Source organism: Aythya fuligula, chromosome 15 (assembly GCF_009819795.1).
Source record: "Aythya fuligula isolate bAytFul2 chromosome 15, bAytFul2.pri, whole genome shotgun sequence".
Classification (NCBI taxonomy): Eukaryota; Metazoa; Chordata; class Aves; order Anseriformes; family Anatidae; genus Aythya; species Aythya fuligula.
In genome coordinates, this window is record NC_045573.1 from 7,531,404 (window position 1) to 7,549,719 (window position 18,316).

Below are 18,316 nucleotides of genomic sequence, written 5' to 3' on the forward strand. Positions count from 1 at the left end.
AACCCATGTATAACAAGCATGTTTGTTTATTGAATGAGAGTTATCTGAAGTTGTCCTCTGCAAATACCAGCTCTTGTTTTGTATTTTTAGTTAATTCTTTCACTGTACCCCAGAAACCCCCGTACAGGTTAACTTGGACTCCTTTCTGTTGATGGGAGATTTGCCTTAGCAGAACAATGCAGGCCTTTCAAGAACTGACAGGACAATCAAAATGCATTGAAATGTTTTATGTAAAAAAAGTTTTATATAACTTAATGTACAATAGTTTTGTTCTTCCTGTGCTTAAACTGGAGAACCTAGGCTCATAGGTTCATTTTGTTCATTAGAAAGGCGTCTTAATTTCTCTTTCAATTTTTCTATTTCTTCCTCTTGCTGTCTCAACTTCTGCTGTAGATTATAAATAACCTGAAAGTAAGAGTCAGTTTAGGTCATTTATATACAGGCAAGCATAAAGCCTTACTACTTTATTTGTGTGTCTGTACTGGATTATGAACAAGATTCATTCTGCAACACCCCAGGTATTGGGGGTATTTGATATTACAAATTGAAAAAAAACTGGCTCAAGGAAAGGGAAAATAAATTCTGAGAGCTGACAGAAAGCTTCAGAAACTTACAACACTTATCTCAAGCGGTATGTAAATCAAGTGTCCAGTCTTAATTAAATTACGTTTACCTAATGACCAGAAAGAGAGGCCTAAATATTATTGGGGGGAAAAAATAAAATCGTTCACGCAGTCCTTTTAAGTTATTTGAAAAAAAATAAATACAGGCACAGTAGAGGCAGGGAAGTAAGGGGATCATTATAAAGCACTTTTCTTTCTGTATTTCTTTATCCTGGCAAAGGCTGAGGTTATTGGCATAACTTACATGTTCTGTGGTATGAAATAGTTCACTTTCACGAAGCTGAGCAGCAGTTGGTCTTTCTGTAGATACCTGACTGGTGAGAAGCTTAACATACTTGGCTTGAACAGGCCATTTTTTGTAGAAAGTATGAGGAATGTGGCCATTCCTTAAACGTGTGAGAACTTCTGCTCTTTCCATTTCTGTTCCGAATGGCTGGAAGAGTTCGAACAGGATAACCCCCAAGCTATACATGTCTGACTGGAAAAGGGATGAAGAAAAAGTTCTGAGATAATCCTTATTTTAAATGACTTACTAGATTTCTGCTCACCTAAGTTTCACAGTATAAAAAGGTTTTGTAATGAAGTTCCATGGCAGTGTTAAAGCAACTCAAATTCAAATTACACAGATTCTTCAAGATGAACCTAGAAATGCAAATTTTGCATTTAGCAGCTTAGTTGAAATTTGTTTCAGGAAGAAAATGGAGTAATGGTAGAAGAGATGTTTACCAGCTATGATGCACAGGTGAGGGGCTTGTTCTATTCCTATACTCTATTCTAAGTACGTCTTACAGAAATTAGTAATTTCACCGTAAGACTCTTTTTCAGACGAACTGTACTATTAAAATTAAACATAATTTTTGAAAAATTACATTTCAGGTTCCACAGATAGACGCAAGGTGTAACATTAGACAATCTGAATATCAGTGCCTAATTTGGTAATATTTAACAGAATTTAATTGGCTTCATAGAAAAAAAAAATCCCTACCTTGAAATCATAGTCAGATCCCTGCAGTTGTTCTGGTGAGGCATAGAGGCAAGTCCCCACACCTGAAGTACGTGTCAGACCTTTAAAAAGTCAGTTTAGACTTAACTCAGATAGGGTTACCATTTTACTTTAAAATTTAGTATTAACATTTTTAACATAATAGAAACTTAAATACTGAAACCTACAAAGATTTCTGCTCTTACCATTTATCCGTTCTGTGTGAAACCACTGATCTACATCATCCGAAAGGAGGTCTTTGCATGCTAATCCAAAATCTCCTATTTTAACATGACGATCTGATCCATGTAGAAAGATATTTCTGGGCTATAAAATGAGAGAAAGTCTTACACAAACCTATACAAAGGATTATGATGTATTCAGCTGTTTCAAAATCTGTAACATCCATTCAGAGGGGTAATATAGTGATTATTTAATACTTCTGTTAGTGAGATAGAAAAAAATAGTCATGGACTATCAAATTGTGTGTTAACAAGCACTGTTTGCAAAGACCACACATGAAGGATCTAGGGAAAAGTAAAGAAAGCAAAACAGGAAAAACAAAGATTTAGTGAAAAGGCAAAGTACTTTTTTCTTCTCAGCTGGAAACGGAAATTTGCAGAACAGTAATCTTAACGGGCAAGAATGCATGGCAAATTAGACCAACTAACATAGCAGGAAGGACTGAGATCTTTGGGCAAGGCATAGCATAAAACAAACATACTTTTCTGTATGACAAGCACAGCTGCAATGTGCTACTTTGTTCCAGGAAAGTTGCTAAGAAAGTAAGTGCTGAGAGGCTGCTAAGTAGGGAACGCTGACTGTGGAAAAACTGAAATAGTTTTATCTGTGTGTTTTGGCTGTATAACCACTAAGCAGGCATGTTAGTGCTCTGTGTCTAGGAAAAAGAAATACTTGCCACATGAAAGAAAACATAATATCAAAGTAAAGTTTTTACTTAGTCTCTGCAGCACAAAATTTCTGAACTTAGGTACATTTCTATGAGAAATGAAAACAGTGTTGCTTAGTAAAGATTTTTTTCCTACTAAATAAAATGAACACTGGCAAGAAAACAAAGGGAACAGAAGCCTTTTTCCATTCTTAAACTTTCGCTGCTTTTATAGTATGTTTAAAATCTTGCACTGAATGGTGAGGTTACTTCAAAGCTACTCTCGAACCAGACATCCCGCAACATCACAAACAATGATGGTGCTCAAGTGATAGATTCCCAATCTTTTATTTCTGATTATGGATTTTCATTACAAAATCTACAAGTCCCTTGTCTACGAGTAACATGATCGAGAGAGACAGTAGAGAGACCTGCCACTCTACATTTCCTCCGTTCTCCTGGGAACAGAGGAAGCACTGTGAAGAACTATATGAAGTAATAATGGAAGATGACAACACTTAAAGTCCTACTATCACCCTGTCAGTGAAACAGTGACTGCCTGGGGAGGACCCTTAACTCATAGACCTGCACTCCCTCCAGGTAACCATTTGATTGGGATTATAATTTGTGTTTAAAGAATCTTGTAGATTTAAGAAATCCCACTTTTTCTAATGAAAAAAAAAAAAAATCATTAAAAAGACATTTAATGGTTGTGGCTTCTAATGAAAACAGACTCCAAAATCTTAGTAAAATTGAAGTCACAGGGCTTGCAGGCATAAGTATTACTTCGGGGAAAATGGACTATGTATCTCCAACAGATCACAAGAGGTGCCTTCCACATCTCACATTTCTTTGAAGGAGTCATTGGGCCTCTAGTTAACAGCAATCAAGCTGAACTCATTTACATTAATTTCAGACAGATATTTGTCCGGACCCTCATTGAACTCAACTGTAGTGAAGTTAGAGGGAAGGTCCCCCCAGATAAGTAACTAGCTTAAAGACTTAAAAGAAACAATAAATAGTCAGCTTTCAAGGTGAAAGATACTATCAACTGATTTTTTATGAATTTGTGCTGGGAACTATGCTGAACAACATATTTGTAAATGATTTAGAAAAAGGAGTGTAAGTGGTGAGATGACAAAGTTTACCGACTATACTGTATTATTCAGTGAAATAATGACAAGGTCTGAATGCAAAGAACTGTAGAAGGATCTTGTGATTCTTAACAGGCAGGGAGTACAATGACAAAAGGAATTCAGTGCAAATAAGCATTAAAATGTAAATGAAAGAAAAAGCAATCCAATTTTATATGGGCAACAACTGTCTGCGAGCTGACTGTTACCGCTCAAGAGTGGTAACTGACAACTCCTAAAATGGCAAATTGATGTTCATCAGCAGTCTATAAAGCAAATTGTACATTACCAACTAAGGGGGGATATAAGGAAGAAGACATCATATGATACTACATGAATTAATATGCTGCCATCTTCAGTACTGTCTACAGTTCTGAGCCTCCCATCTCAAAAAGCACATAGAGCTGGAAAAATGTGCAGAGATGGTTCACATGAACGCTGAAAATTTGGAATGGCTTCCATTCAAGGAACCACTAAATAAAAAGCACAAGACAAACTGTTAGGTTTAAAACATCTATTAAATCATGCATGGAATTGAAAAAGTGAGTAGAACACACTACTCAGTAATTAATATAAACAGAAACTATAACTAGAGGTAGTATCTGTTGACTCAGAGTCATATCATTATCGAATACACTTCTTATGCTGAAAACTGCCTTGTTACCATAGATTTTTTTAATGACATTTTCTAAGCTGAAAATAGAGAAGAGACAAGAACTAATCACTAGCTGATGAAGCCATCTATAGCAAATCTGTCCAAGAAGCTGCTAAATTTTGTTGATTTACAACCCAAATCTGATGACAGAACTGACCTATAACAAGCTGTAATCCACACGTCCTGAAGCCCAAGCACTGTATCACAGACATGATGGTTCTGCCTGCTTATGCTTCTTCTATGAGCTTCAGTGACCTGAAGCTGAACTACGATGACTCATTTATCGTCCTATAAAATTGGGAAATAGAGGAACTCAAGGCATAACATCATTTTATGCATTCCTGCTGGGCACACAGAAGCTGTGGTTAGCAAAAATGAATTAATGACCTAACTTCTGCTAGGTCATAGCAACCCATAAGATTTATTCTGACAACTAACATTTTTGCAACCTGTTATGATGCTATGCCCTACCAGTCCAAAAGTATTTTAAATAAAAATAAAAAAAAATGAAACTCTGTTTTATATTACAGAAATAACAAGAGGCTACACAACATTTCATCTCGTACTAAATTTGCCTAGTACTTATAGAGCTGGGAGATCCACTTCAGGCTAATTTCAGAGAGAGATCAGCAAACCTGACAGCATAATACAAAAAAGTGTCTCTGTATCTTGCACACTGTAATACATAGATAGATCCTGAAATGAGTAATTACAAACATGACCATCTGCTACATTCAGGCCAGCAGTCTGATGATGCCTTCCCACCTATACGCATTCTTTTTGAGTATTGTCTCAACATAAAGGACACAGCCAAGTCTGGCTGGACACCTCTTCACATAGCTGCAGGATCACTAAACACTGAGGAAATGGCAGCTTTAATCGCACGTGGAGCAAATACTAATTCTGCTATTCCAACTTGTGGGAGAACTGCCCTTCACATTGCAGTGTGTGCAGCATCATCTAAAGCAAGCAGAATTTTAGGTGTCAACACAGATTGCATCCATTTACTGTTAAGTAACGGAGCCAGCGTAAATATCCAAGATCGTGAAGGACGAACAGCTATTCACGAGGCCTGCTCAGGTGGCAGAAAGGAAATAGTTGACCTCCTGTTAGAGTATAAGGCAGACATGAACACTTTAACAAGAGATGGACAATCTCCACTCTTCTCATTTCTTCAGCGCAGACCAAATTTGAAAGATACAGCACTGTTGAACAAGTTGCTGGGATTCTCCTATCCACTGAAGCTAACAGATAATCAAGGACAACTACCCACTGGACTTCTGCTCCCAGAATTCCAAGCATTGAAAGACTTCCTTTTAACATTATCACAGAAATTACTGTCCCTGCAGGATATCTGCAAAATCACTGCTAGAAGAATCTATGGTGAAAACAACAAGCACTGGCTCAAAAATAAGCTCCCAGTAACTGTATGGAATTCTTTATACAGCTACCAGGAGTTTGGAAAATACAGCCATGACGACGCTAAACAGGAAAGCAAACTGAAAAACTGTTAACCCAGAAACAGCCCATAGAAAATTAAAATTGATCCAGAATGAAGATTAATCTTGTGTGTTTTTACATCATTCCACGTTTTCTTATGTGGAGTTTTAGTAACTAAGATAAGATTTACAATAATTTCCTCATACAGGTGTCACCTCAGGTGCAGAGAACCTTTGAAGGAAGCACCGTAAAATACACATTCACATCATTGATAATCAATTCCATGAGTTTAAGCTGGGGGGAGGGAGACACGACAAGATGTATTCTACCTATGTTTCACATTTAATTCAGCAAGTCAAAACTGTTACGATTAGCATTCCAAAAACCTACAGAGGAACATAAAATGGGCATCTATTCTAATGCATTCAAAGTGTATTTTTCTAAGTCTGATCTTAACTACATTTAACATGAATGAAAACAAACTTTTAATTCTTTCACTGTAGTCACCTACAATTTCAGTCCCTTACATTTGATAACAACCATTTTAAAAGACAGCAGTTATTTGCAACTGAGGAAAAAATTATCAAAAAGTAAGCACGTAATAACTACAATTTGAACTTATTTTCGAAAGCTAACTGATTTGGTGTTAGAAATTGAGGAGCTCTCAAAGGTCTTTGCTTATTTTTATAGTTACCTAAAAGACTGCTTTTTAGGTAATTTAGCTCCTACCCTGTTTAAGGAAGGAACAAATAAAACTAATCTGTCCATCCCTGTTTAGGACAAGACAAGGGCTTCACAAACTAGAAGGCATTTCCAGAGCTTAATCAGAATTTAAGTAATTCAGAAATATAGTAAGGAAACACAGTAATGGTATAAAGGAGGCAATTCATTTTTCATATATAATATAGCTAAATTCTTAAGAGCCCAGGTCCTCTCAAATTAACCATGAAGTTGCTTTCATCCTCCCATGATGTAAGCTATCTTTGTTTTCTTTAACCTCAAGTGATAATTCAATGAACTTACTTTAATGTCTCGATGCATCACTCCCATGCTGTGGATATAGCATACTCCTTCTAATAGCTCCTGAAAAATTTTCATTGTCCAGTTGACATCCACAAGATGGTATGGACCTTAAAAGAATTTAAAATCTGTATTATTTCAGCTAATTTTGCTGGCTTATTTTAGTTTATGATACTATGTCTTGTTGAAATTCGTTTATTTATGAAAAAAAAAAAAGAATAGAATGAACACAGCTTAAAGAATGAAATTTCCCATAGTTCTCCTAAGAGAGTGTTTTGAAACAGTAGAAAGTTACTCAGATCAAAATTCAGAAGGCAACAGTTCATGGGACATGAATGCATCTGCATGAAAAGATTTGTCCAAACCCCACCATAGTTATTAGATTAAAAATTTAACCATTACAGACTCCAAAGTATCCTCACTGTGTGTATATTTGACTCTGATTTAAATTCTCCTAGGCCCCAGTAATGACTGGCAGTTGTGGTTTCCATATATTAATTAAAACGTTTGTAAAACTGTACTTATTTGTTCTGGATTAAGAGAGCCATGAACTGCATTAAAAACAAACCAATGATATTCTTATCACTCGACAAGAGGATCAGAATGGTATACGAAAATGAAAAGAAAAACAGGTTATTGTCTTCCTTATAACATAAATGATGGAGTCTGAAAATCAAGGAAAACACATGACAATCTCTTAAATGCTGTGAAACATCGATGGACTTAAATGCTGTGAAACATTGATGGACTTTTTTTTATTGTTATCTGCCTGACCACAGCATCAGAGATGACTGACATCTGATTACTCTTCACTGTGCACCTTTTGTTCCACTCCCACATCTCTTCTTTCTTACTACTTCCCATGGTTTCTGCTTTCATTCAAAAAATTTGTTGTTCCTTTAATCCCTTTCTACTGTTTTTTCCTTAACTCTTCACTTCCATGCAACTCATAGATTGGAACAAAAAATACAGTTCTGAATAAAATCATAATACTTTGCACAATGGTATGATGTCTGTATTAAATTGCAACATTCCTTTTTGGATCTTTCTGCAGTTGTGCTTCCCTCTGAAATTCCCAAACCTTCTCTGTCTGCTCTTGTCCTACATAAACTTAACAACGTTTTTTGTTTTGTTTTGTTATGTTTTTTTACCATTTCCAAAACTATTATTTTATTAAACTGCATTGACTTCCTACTTTAATGACCCAGATCTAACATCTGCTGCTACTTCGAACACTCATCGTTTTCTCTCACTTGGGCTTCTATTTCTTAATTTCTAACCCATAGCATTCACTCTTTTTCTCCTGTTGCTTGTGGAAAGTTTGTGAAAATGGCATTTTGCAAGGCCAAATGCCCTAGCAATTCTGTCATTCCTAGAAGAGAAATGTCAACTCTTAAGCCTATAAAAGCTATAAAGACTATGATTACAGGAGACATCAGGGAAAGTCGGCTGATGGGGAAAAATAGTTAGCTGCTAAACCTCATTCCATGACTAAATGGAAAACAGATTTACCTTAATAGTGATTAAACTAAGATTAAATGTTATTTTTTTTTAGACCAATGGCAATTAGCTTTAAGAACAAACTTGAAAGCTTTAAAGTATGTTTTAACTTGTCTAGAACAGAAGATGTACATGTATTTATGTTTTCCCCAGCAGATAAATTAGCCTGTGTGGAGCTCTGTTTTGTAGCAGCTAGACTGCTACTAAAGTAAAAATTCAATTATTTAAACAGCTTACTGAGAAAGAGCAAATTCTCTCATTAAAAAATTATATTCCAAACAAGTAGTAGTGTCCACGCACAGATCTCTCCAGGTAACAACTGTGCCTCAGGCATACATTCACTCTTCTTTGATGAGTTGTCTAAAACTCATGAACTCAAACCTCTTTTACCAACACATAACATTAAAGGCTCAATACTAGCAGCTACTAGATGAAATGAATAAATAATTTAAGAATATCCATATTACAAACTGCTGAATTAAAACATTAAATCATTTAAATAGACTTTCAATTAAGACAAAGCAAATATTAGCTTTATGATATGTAAATTTTAAAAACAGTGATGAATCTTACTGGCAGTTTCCTCCGTTCTCTCACTGTATTTTTTATTACGGTCAACAATCCAATCCCATAAGGATAGTTCACACAGTTGCATCTGTATATGAAGCATCAAACGATACTCCACCTAACAGAAAAATAACAGTCTATGATTCTTCCAGCGTAATATGAACAGTATTTCCTTACTTATTTTCTCTAAAAAGTAATAAAAAATAAGTTTATTTTAGACATAAATATGTTACAAGTAAAACTTTTCTATAATTTTGGTTCTTTTAGCAGTCATTTTCTTTTTTAAATTTATCATTATAAATCATTTTCGTGTTTACCAAATTCTACTTTATAGTCATCATTAAACCAGACAGTAGCTAAAAGTATTTAAAGAGAAAGGCATTTACCTCAAACCCTCCACAGAGAGCTACATCGTTCTTGGAGCATTCTTCAGTGCTGGACTTACTTTCAGTGCTAACATCTAGATCCAGACTACAATGAGGTCCATGTGGTGAATGATTTTTAAAATCAGTTGACCCACTGTCAACATTACTTACAGAGTCTTCTTGTACTTCTAGGGGGAACTCACATCCATTTGGTTTCATGCATTCTTTACTACTGCTGTTAGTAAAATCATTCTTTACATCCATGTTCTGCACTGATTCACTATCCAGATTTCTAAGACAGGTACTGTCATGGGACTTATCTTCTTGTGAAGTAAGGTCAGCAAAGATAATTGAACTACCACTTCCCACGCTCTGAATGCGACAGTGATTACTGAAAAGGATAAAGGGAGGGAAATCAAAATATGTACAGTTTTATGCCATCTGTTTGTGATAACACCATTCTGAAAACTTTATTTTTTATTATGAACTGCATTCCAGAGTAAAAGTTCAACTGCTTCCCCACATAAAACATTATGTAACTGGCAGTGTAGGTTCTAGCCTTTTATATCTTCCCTCTGCACAGATTTTTTGATAGCTGACCCAGACAGCTCATAGGTACACACAGTCCTGGGTCACAGCATTTACTGGGCAGAAGTATGATGATCTATTCCTTCTGAGTTAGGAAGTTACACTATAAGACACCTCATTGGACTCTGTCTCTTTATGAAAAGGGCTAATCAATACTTCTGAGAAACAAAAGGCCACTTTGCTCTAATAAGACTTCACAGTACAAATCAGTGTCAGTACAGAACTTTTGAAGTAAACCTGAAGCTCAGTTCAACACTCAGACACTCTGAAACTGAGGGACTGAAGAAAGGAGGGAGTATCCAGCAACATTCTCCAGCTCACACAACCAGAAGAGAAACAATGACAAGGATAACTAACACTTAGTCTTTGTTACAGTTTGGAAATAAAAATCACTTGTGAGATACATGCTGAATTCTGTACTGTTTTATTGTTACTTTAAAAAAAAAAAAAAGGAAGTCTTTCTGTTAAAGACAAATTAATGTTATTATTGAGATGTATAATACTTACTTGCCACTCTCTTGCCCCAAAGATAACGACTGCAACTTCAATATTGTCTTATCTATTGGATGAAAATATAAATATGGTATTTTACAAAACAAAACATGCAGATGAGTACTACAAATTAACATTTAATCTGTATCATCTTACTGAACTTCATTATCTGCAGATCTCTCCCTCTGCTAATGCGAAAGCCATCTCTTAGTCTACTAACAACCTCAGTAATTTGTTTTTCATTCTTCTTTATAGGAAAGGAAAATAAATGTTATAAACAATCACTGAAAATGTTGTACTGGGTTTCCTTACATTCACCCAGATTTCACTTCATAAGGTGGACTGGGCATCAGTCCACTGACTTGGAAGGCAATAAGGTCATATAGAGGATAAGCAAACCTCCCACTAAGAGAGGATCAAAAGATTTAACTGCTAAAGGCTTTCCGGAAGAGAATGAAAAAGAAAAGTGACCAACAGATTAGGGTTTGAAAAGGACCAAAGGACAAAGTGTGGGAAGAGCTGAGAATAGAGAAACTGGGAAAAAAAAAAAAAAAAAAAAAAAAAGGGGGAGGAAAGGTCACCAGGGAAGAATGTGTAAAATGAACATAAAAGTAGAAGAATTTTCAACAGCTACAGATAATAGCTGATGCCCACACACAAAAAAAAAACAAAAAAAAAACCAGATTTCTCTATCACTGCAGAACTATGAATCCCAATTTGTCAAATTTAAAAACTCTCCTGCAGAAAGCAAAATAAGTTTTTATTTTTTTCCCTTCCCATTAAAGTATTTGCAGTCTCTTACCTAACAAGCTTTTTTTGTTTTTTTTCCTCCTATTCACCCCTTTTCTCATGGTAGCTGAAATGGTTAATTCCCAAGTATTCATTCTTCTCCTTGTTAACTCACTAGTTAACATTAAGAGGTTTTCATTGCATTTCACTGAAATTCACCCAGCTTTAAAATCCTCCTCAAATACTACCAGAAGAGAAGCTAGTATTTCCACACTTCCAAATTTATCATTATCATCATTTGTTATTCATCAAATAAACACAAGCAAAACTGAAGGGCACATAGGGACATAAAGACCTGGTGGTCATCTTTAGTTTGCTTTGTTGGTGGTGTTTTGAGGAGGAAAAAACACAGGTATTTTATCACAGAAGTACTGTCCTGCAAATAATAGTATGAAGGTTATACATAGGATGCAAGAATTGCACAATATGCTGTACTTTCCTTTTGGGCATAAAGTTTGAACATGTTCCATCCAAGCAGTGTGATAGCCCACGATATTAGGATGCTGCAGCCCAGCCAGCACTTTAACTTCTCGTAGTACCTAACAGGACCAAGAAGAAACAGTCTGTGTTCTTTACTCTGAGTGCTTAGTAAACCTAAATGGTAACAAAAAAATAGTTTCTGATAGAAAAAAAAATAGATAAAATTATTACAAAAACTGAGGAGATTTGGAAGCTTTAAAACAAATTAAGATTTTTATATTTGAAGAGATGACGAAATTCAAATTAATATACTACTATTAATGGACTTAAACACCTCTTAATTACTTTTTTCTATTAGGTACTGATAGGGTCAAGTCTTTGGAAACACAGACTACTAAATGTATACCAAATTATATTAATATTTTTGATGTTTTGAGAAATATTAACTGCATTACTAAATTAAATTGAAATCAGTTAGAGGAGACACAGAGTTAGAACAGAGACAAACCAGGATAAATGATACCTTCATGCAATCTCTTCTTGTAGCCTTCTTAATATTGATTTTTTTAATAGCATAGAACTGACCATCTAACTTGTTTCTGACCTGAAAACAATTGTAATATGACAAAATTAGATCTTAATGTGTTTAGACTAATGAGTTATTAAATCCTTTAGAACCAACCATTTTCTAGTAATTAGTTTCTGCACTCTATTTGAATAACCTCTCACTTGTATCAGAAGGAAAACGGGATGAGGCCCTAGCTATCTACAATGAGAATATTATATTTTTACTATATTTCAGGCCTTCAAACATCTAATCCAATCTTTCTGAAATACATATCTCTACATCTGTCTTTCCATCAGTTAAAAAAAAAAAAAGCTGATAGGTACCGAAAACTGCTCGATCGGGTTCCCAACAAATCTGAGAGACCACAACGGTCATTTATATATGGCACCATACCACATGGGGAGCCTTAGGCTGGCTATATACTACAAGTGTTCACTACAATTCAAGATTAGGTTGAACAATTTACATACAAATTAAGGTTGCTTTCTTTTCAAGCAGCCACAATAGGAACATTGGGATATGCAGATTAAACGGCAAATCTAAATTTGAAAGAAGAACTAGCTGTAAACTGGTAAATTATACATGGAAAGTAAAGAATACCTTGAATACTTGACCATATCCTCCTTTTCCTAGTCTTGCAATCTCATCAAATTCATTCAAGTATCGTGAAGTCTGTGCTTCCAATAGAACTTCTTTATCCCTATTTGAAAAAGTTAGGCTGCATTAAACTAAATTGAAACTTTTAAGGAAGGTATTATATATGCTACAGGTACAGACAATCTAAAAATGCTATCTACATTATAAAAAGAGGAGAAAAAGAATAATTTGGCATTGCAATACTGCATACTGAAAACCAGGAGACTGCAACCGCATGCACATCGGCAGTTATGGTAAGAGGTTGTGCTACATGCTAGCTACATGCTACACATCCATACCCCAAGTTAATGTAAGTTTTCAAATGATTTAAGTTTATTCCTGAAAAATTTGTTTTTATACAGCCACCCTAACCATGAAAGTTGTACTGAAAAAGGAATTTTCATCAGATCATTCTGAGAGAGTTTGGAAAAATTATCATTTTTTTCTATGTTTCAGAGAGGAAACATGAAATGCAGTATTAATTAAATTCAGAGTGGAGCACAGAACTTCAGGGAGGGAGTTGTTAAATGTCATTTAAATGCTTTGAATACATACCCAATTGCATGAGAATCTCCATTATCCAGTTCCTGTGAAACAACAAAATCCAACATAAAAACATGCCAGAGTGATAGGTCTACCATGCCATCAGCACAAACAGCTAAATGAAAACAGTAACTAAAACTATGCCCCTAAAAGAAAATGAGGTTACAGATAGCCTTTCATTCTGCAGAGAGCTTCACCAAATTAAAGTATTATTATCCAGCCAGTAATCTGCTAACATCACTTTACTGGAGAGATTATTGTCCTGCAAAGTTCTGCTGGCAAACAGGATAAAATGAAGGCTCTAAAATGTGCTTAAGACAACATTAACTAGCTTAGTTGAAGTAGCTAGATAAGCAAACTGGTCTCATTCAGCCTGAAGCCTATTATGCAGTATATAAAATTATGCCCGCCATTAATATTAATCCATTATAATAAACAAGGTTGTTAACGCAAACAACTGGAACAGTTAAAAGTTGTAATGGATGCCAGCCTATTGTTGGAAAAAAAAAAGAAAAAACGTAGCAATAGAACACTTAGAACTTGCCTGTGTTTAACAGGGAAAAAAAATCACATTTAAAAAAAAATAGGATTTAATAAGGAATGAAATATTGCTGGCTTCAAAAGCATTGTTTTGCACCTGTAAATCCAGATTGTGTCATCCCAAACAGAAATGGTAGAACTGGAATACTATTTTGTATAATTATTGAAAACATCCAATCCAATACTAAAAGAACCCCAAAACAAAAGCTTCTTTGGATGCAATGATGTGTTAATTCCTTAATGCAGAGGTTGCCAAACAAATTTAACAAAGCTTACCCCATTAAGTACTTGTCGATTAGCTGCTTTCATTAGTTCAGTAATGGCTCTATTATGCTGCAGTCTTACAGTACTAAATTCATCACAGAAGGCAAAAGGGGAGAGCAACCCTGTTCTTGTGAAAGCCTGACGAAGTACTGTACAGAGGAACAGAGAGAAAGGTCACATTAAACAAAGCCTGCCAATAAGCAGCTGTTTTTTAAATGAGAAAACTTTATTTGAAAGATAGCACGTCTGAAAAACTGAACATTCAGTCGCTCTTATTCTAATGCCCTTTCCCATACTCTTAGCAATAAAAACTAATTAGGACCAAACTAGAGCTGCTCTGGGGGAATCCGTTTGCATAATGCAGTCATTTGCCGTGCCTTTCATGGCATCTCCTCTTTTCTCACCTCAGTAGGTGAATTATACAAACATCCACACGTTCACTTACTTGTCACCTCTAGACTAATTTTGCTTAGTAAAAAGAGAAATTCAAAGCATGTTTACAAGTATGAGGATATGTTTATAATAAAAAGTGGTATTGTCAAGACATTCTAATTCCCACACAAGCTCACGCATCTGTGCATGTACTTGTAGCAAAGCATCAGCCCTGCCAAAGCACTGTATATTTCACAGTCTGAGTTAAACATTGCTGTGGCAGAGAGAAAACTAACAAATACTGGAGATGGGTGCAGCTGTAAAGATACTACGAAGAAGATTTAGGAGTTTCCTGTTCCGGCAGGGGGACTGGACGGGATGATCTTTCAAGGTCCCTTCCAATCCCTAACATTTTGTGGTTCTGCATTCCAAGGTCTTAAACTTGCTTGTAAGATTTCTTTAAGATGTTTTTTTATTATTGGTTTTTCAAAATCAGCCCATTATCTTTTAATGTACATAAAACTTACTGGAAGCAAACCTGTAAGGAATCAGGAATTTTGCTATACAATCCGTATGGACACAGTCATATACAGCAGAAAAGTGTGTGTGTGTGTGTGGGGGGGGGGGCTGGGATCCACCCATGCCAACATAATTACACCAACCAAAACCACAGAACAGATGATTACTGCAATATGTATTTCTTTTATTAATCAGGTTTATTCCACTTGGGCAAACAGTTTAAACTATACCAATGGAGGAATGTTATCTGCCATGGAAGTACACAGGGAAATCAAGCAGCTCCATACTTCGGAAGGTGCCTGTGCTATACCTGATCCCTGGTCACTGGGGGGACATGGGAATAACCACATCTTACCCAAGGCCCTTGGGTCAATAAGGGGAATGGAGAAACGTTCAAGTATTCAACAATCATTTGTTAGCTTAAATAAACCCTCCAAGATAAATCTAAGATGCTTCCACTCTTCCTACTGGCAGAGCTGTCAATTATTAGAAAACACACACAGAGCCTTGGTCACTCTCTCGGGGTGCTTGTGACTGAACCAGCGAAAGCAAGTTCTGATTAGACTCATCTTCTGGATAATTTAGTGTTTCTAATAATTATTTTACATATCAGTAAGTAGATAAGTATATGGTTAACGGTGAAATACTTCTATCAGGTAGGAATTTAGTGTTCCCACAATTCATTTTTTCTTCCTCCTCTCCAATTCAACAAATTCTTTTAAAATTATTTTAATTTTTGACATGATAGAGTAGATATGACATATCAGTATAGGGCAGCCTATAACTCTATAGTGTTGGACAACCTAATCCTTTATCACATAGGTAGATACAGAATTTCAAAATAGGTCTATGTTTTTATATTTTTCCCACTAATTACTATTTAACATACCATAAAGTAAATAAGTATAATGATTCTACTGCTCTAAAATCAAGCATCCCTTCCTCCAATCCAAATGTTTCTAAGAAATATTTTGTTTTTATTTACCATAAATTAATTGTGGATATGGATACCAGTATAGAATGATTTTACTTTTCTAAGGTAAATTGTGCTTTTAGAACAGTGAAGATCCAATCCTTATAATCATTTCTTTACTTTTCCTTGAGCTATCATGAAGCAGACAGGCATAGGCTGGACAATTTAGTCTAGTCTACTACTAGACCTTTATAGGTCTAGGCCACATAAGCCTTTACAGGTTAACTTCATAGGTTTTAACCTATATAGGTTTAACATTCACAAGTTAAAAATTCAAATGCCTTAATTTATCTCGTATCATAAATCGGGCATATCAGTATAGGCTGACCATGCCCATATAGGGCGACCTATACATCTTGTGGAAAGTTACTTTTTCATTGTTGCTGTGTTTCTCTTCTAAAACAAGGAATGTGCTTCTTTTGTTTTTGACAGGTATTTTTGCTTTTGATAAAGATATAGTAGGACCTGGAGCCAAACATCTACATCATACTTCAAGAATGAAAAAGTGACAGTTGTCTGTCATTACTGGATGCTGGAAACAGTTTCAAACATAAGCAATATATTTTGGCTAGTTTTGTTTTCTATTATTACATAGAATAAGGAAAAAAAGCTTAGATTGTTTCTCAAATGCAGTACGCATATGCTTAATTAAACAAAAATACCTAGGATACGCCATATTACAAAAAGCTAGATTTCAGGAGAGACACCTCACACCTAAGATGCAAGGTCCAGGATTACGTCAAAGGATTCTACTAGAAAAGACGACTTCCAAAACTATTTACTATGATTTTCACAGAACATAATTTGACAGATGTAGTGAAGACTATGTCACAACTATTTCTTGATAAATATTTATGGTAAATCCCAATTTATCTCTGTTTTTAAAATCATATTTAACATTTCCACTAAGTGTAGTCTCTTTTTAAAAAAATTGCCTTGCTACCCTTCTTGTGATGCAGCTCTCATGATTTAGGTGAAACAGAGCTGTCTGTTCCTTGTATCAGCAACAACATTTGCTTACTATTTTCAAAAACAACACAGGTCCTCAGCCCCCATTAAAGCTGATTCAGGGCATACAGCCTCTTCTCAGAACTAGTCCTGTCACCTTATGAGACAAGACCTACAGCTTTTTACTGATATTCCACTGTAATCCTCCACAGAAAATTCAGGTATATATGGCAGTAGGAAAGCACTACTCTTACTAACTTCGGAACAAACACCTCGAATGAACAGGGTTGTGCGTGTACATGTGGCAGAGATGCTCCAGCAGCGACACAAGCAGCAGCTGGTTTTGGATGGTCGAGGTGAAGTTTACAAACTTCTGTGACCCATTTGCAACTCGCAGTTCTGCTGGCACATCTGATTCTGGAAAAGGAAAACCGGAGGAAGGAATTTAGAACTGATTATATTCCAAGTTATCAAAAAAATAAACACACAAATACCCACCTGCCTTCCACAGCTTTAACACAACCCTGGCTCACAAAAAGGCGCGCGAGCTGCTGCTCAGCAAGAAGCTTTAGTTGCTGATTAGGAATCTAATTATAATTAATTTTTATAAGTGCCTATATAACAAAGTAACCGGAGAAGACGAGGCTCCCCGGGGGCGGCCCAGCTCCCGCAGCGGTCGCGGCCCTGCCCGCTCTTGCATCACCCCGCGCGGCCGCCGCTTCCTCAGGGCTGAGGGGCAGGGAGCAGGGCGCCCATTTCACCTCTTCCTCACTCAGGGAACCGAAAACTCAGAAAACGAGGGGGAAACGGGGACACCTCCCTCCTTCCCCACAGCCCCCGGGGCTCCCCTCACGGCCCCCAGCCCCGCTTACCGTCGAAGCGCGGCTCCGGGCTCTCCTCAGGGAACTCGATGGCGGGCGGCGGCGAGTGGGGGGCCCCGGCCCTCGGTGGGGTCCCGGGCAGCCGCCCCGGGCGTCCCTCGCCCCGCCACATGCCCGGTGCCGAGGTCGGGGCCTTTTTACCCCGGGTCAACGGCGCCTTCCCGGCCGCCTCCGTGTGGGCGGGCCCGGGGGCCGGGCCAGCGGTTTATGGCCGCTCTTTGAGCGTAGAGCAATAAAACGTTAATTGAGGGGGGGCGATAAATCGGAGCGAGGTAAATACAGCCCGGAAGGCAGAGCCGGGCGGGAAGGCTACGGCCGAGGAAGGGGCTGGGCTTGCGGCCCCGCGGGGAGGATCGGGGGGCTCCCCGCCGGCAGCGGGGCCCCCTCACCTCGCCGCCGGGCTCGGGCTGCCCGCATCCCCCGGCTCCCCGCCGCCTTCGTCGCCCCCCGAGCCGTGACCGGGGGTCGCCGAGCCCCCTCTAGCGGCTCCCGGCAGCGGCACAGGGGCGGTGCTGGTCCCCGTGTGACCCGGAGGAGCTCGCTTCTCTCTCTCTCTTCTCTCCCCCCCTGCCGCCGCCGCCGCCTCCTTTCCTCCCCCCCGCCCGCTTA

At 37.4% G+C, this 18,316-nt stretch overlaps 1 protein-coding gene across 1 annotated transcript; it reads right to left on the reverse strand.

Moving 5' to 3' along the window:
* Nucleotides 1-33: 33 nt before the first annotated feature.
* EIF2AK1 (eukaryotic translation initiation factor 2 alpha kinase 1) lies at nucleotides 34-18,218 on the reverse strand. The gene is made up of 15 exons (XM_032197906.1): nucleotides 17,699-18,218; nucleotides 17,085-17,243; nucleotides 14,027-14,163; nucleotides 13,223-13,254; nucleotides 12,632-12,731; nucleotides 11,987-12,067; nucleotides 11,483-11,582; nucleotides 10,270-10,321; nucleotides 9,196-9,565; nucleotides 8,816-8,927; nucleotides 6,746-6,852; nucleotides 1,812-1,932; nucleotides 1,609-1,688; nucleotides 868-1,101; nucleotides 34-405 (listed from the first exon to the last, which is right to left on the reverse strand). The coding sequence occupies exons 1-15, from the start codon at nucleotides 17,817-17,819 to the stop codon at nucleotides 283-285; spliced, it is 1,929 nt and encodes a 642-aa protein (XP_032053797.1). The 5' UTR covers nucleotides 17,820-18,218; the 3' UTR covers nucleotides 34-282.
* Nucleotides 18,219-18,316: the final 98 nt, after the last annotated feature.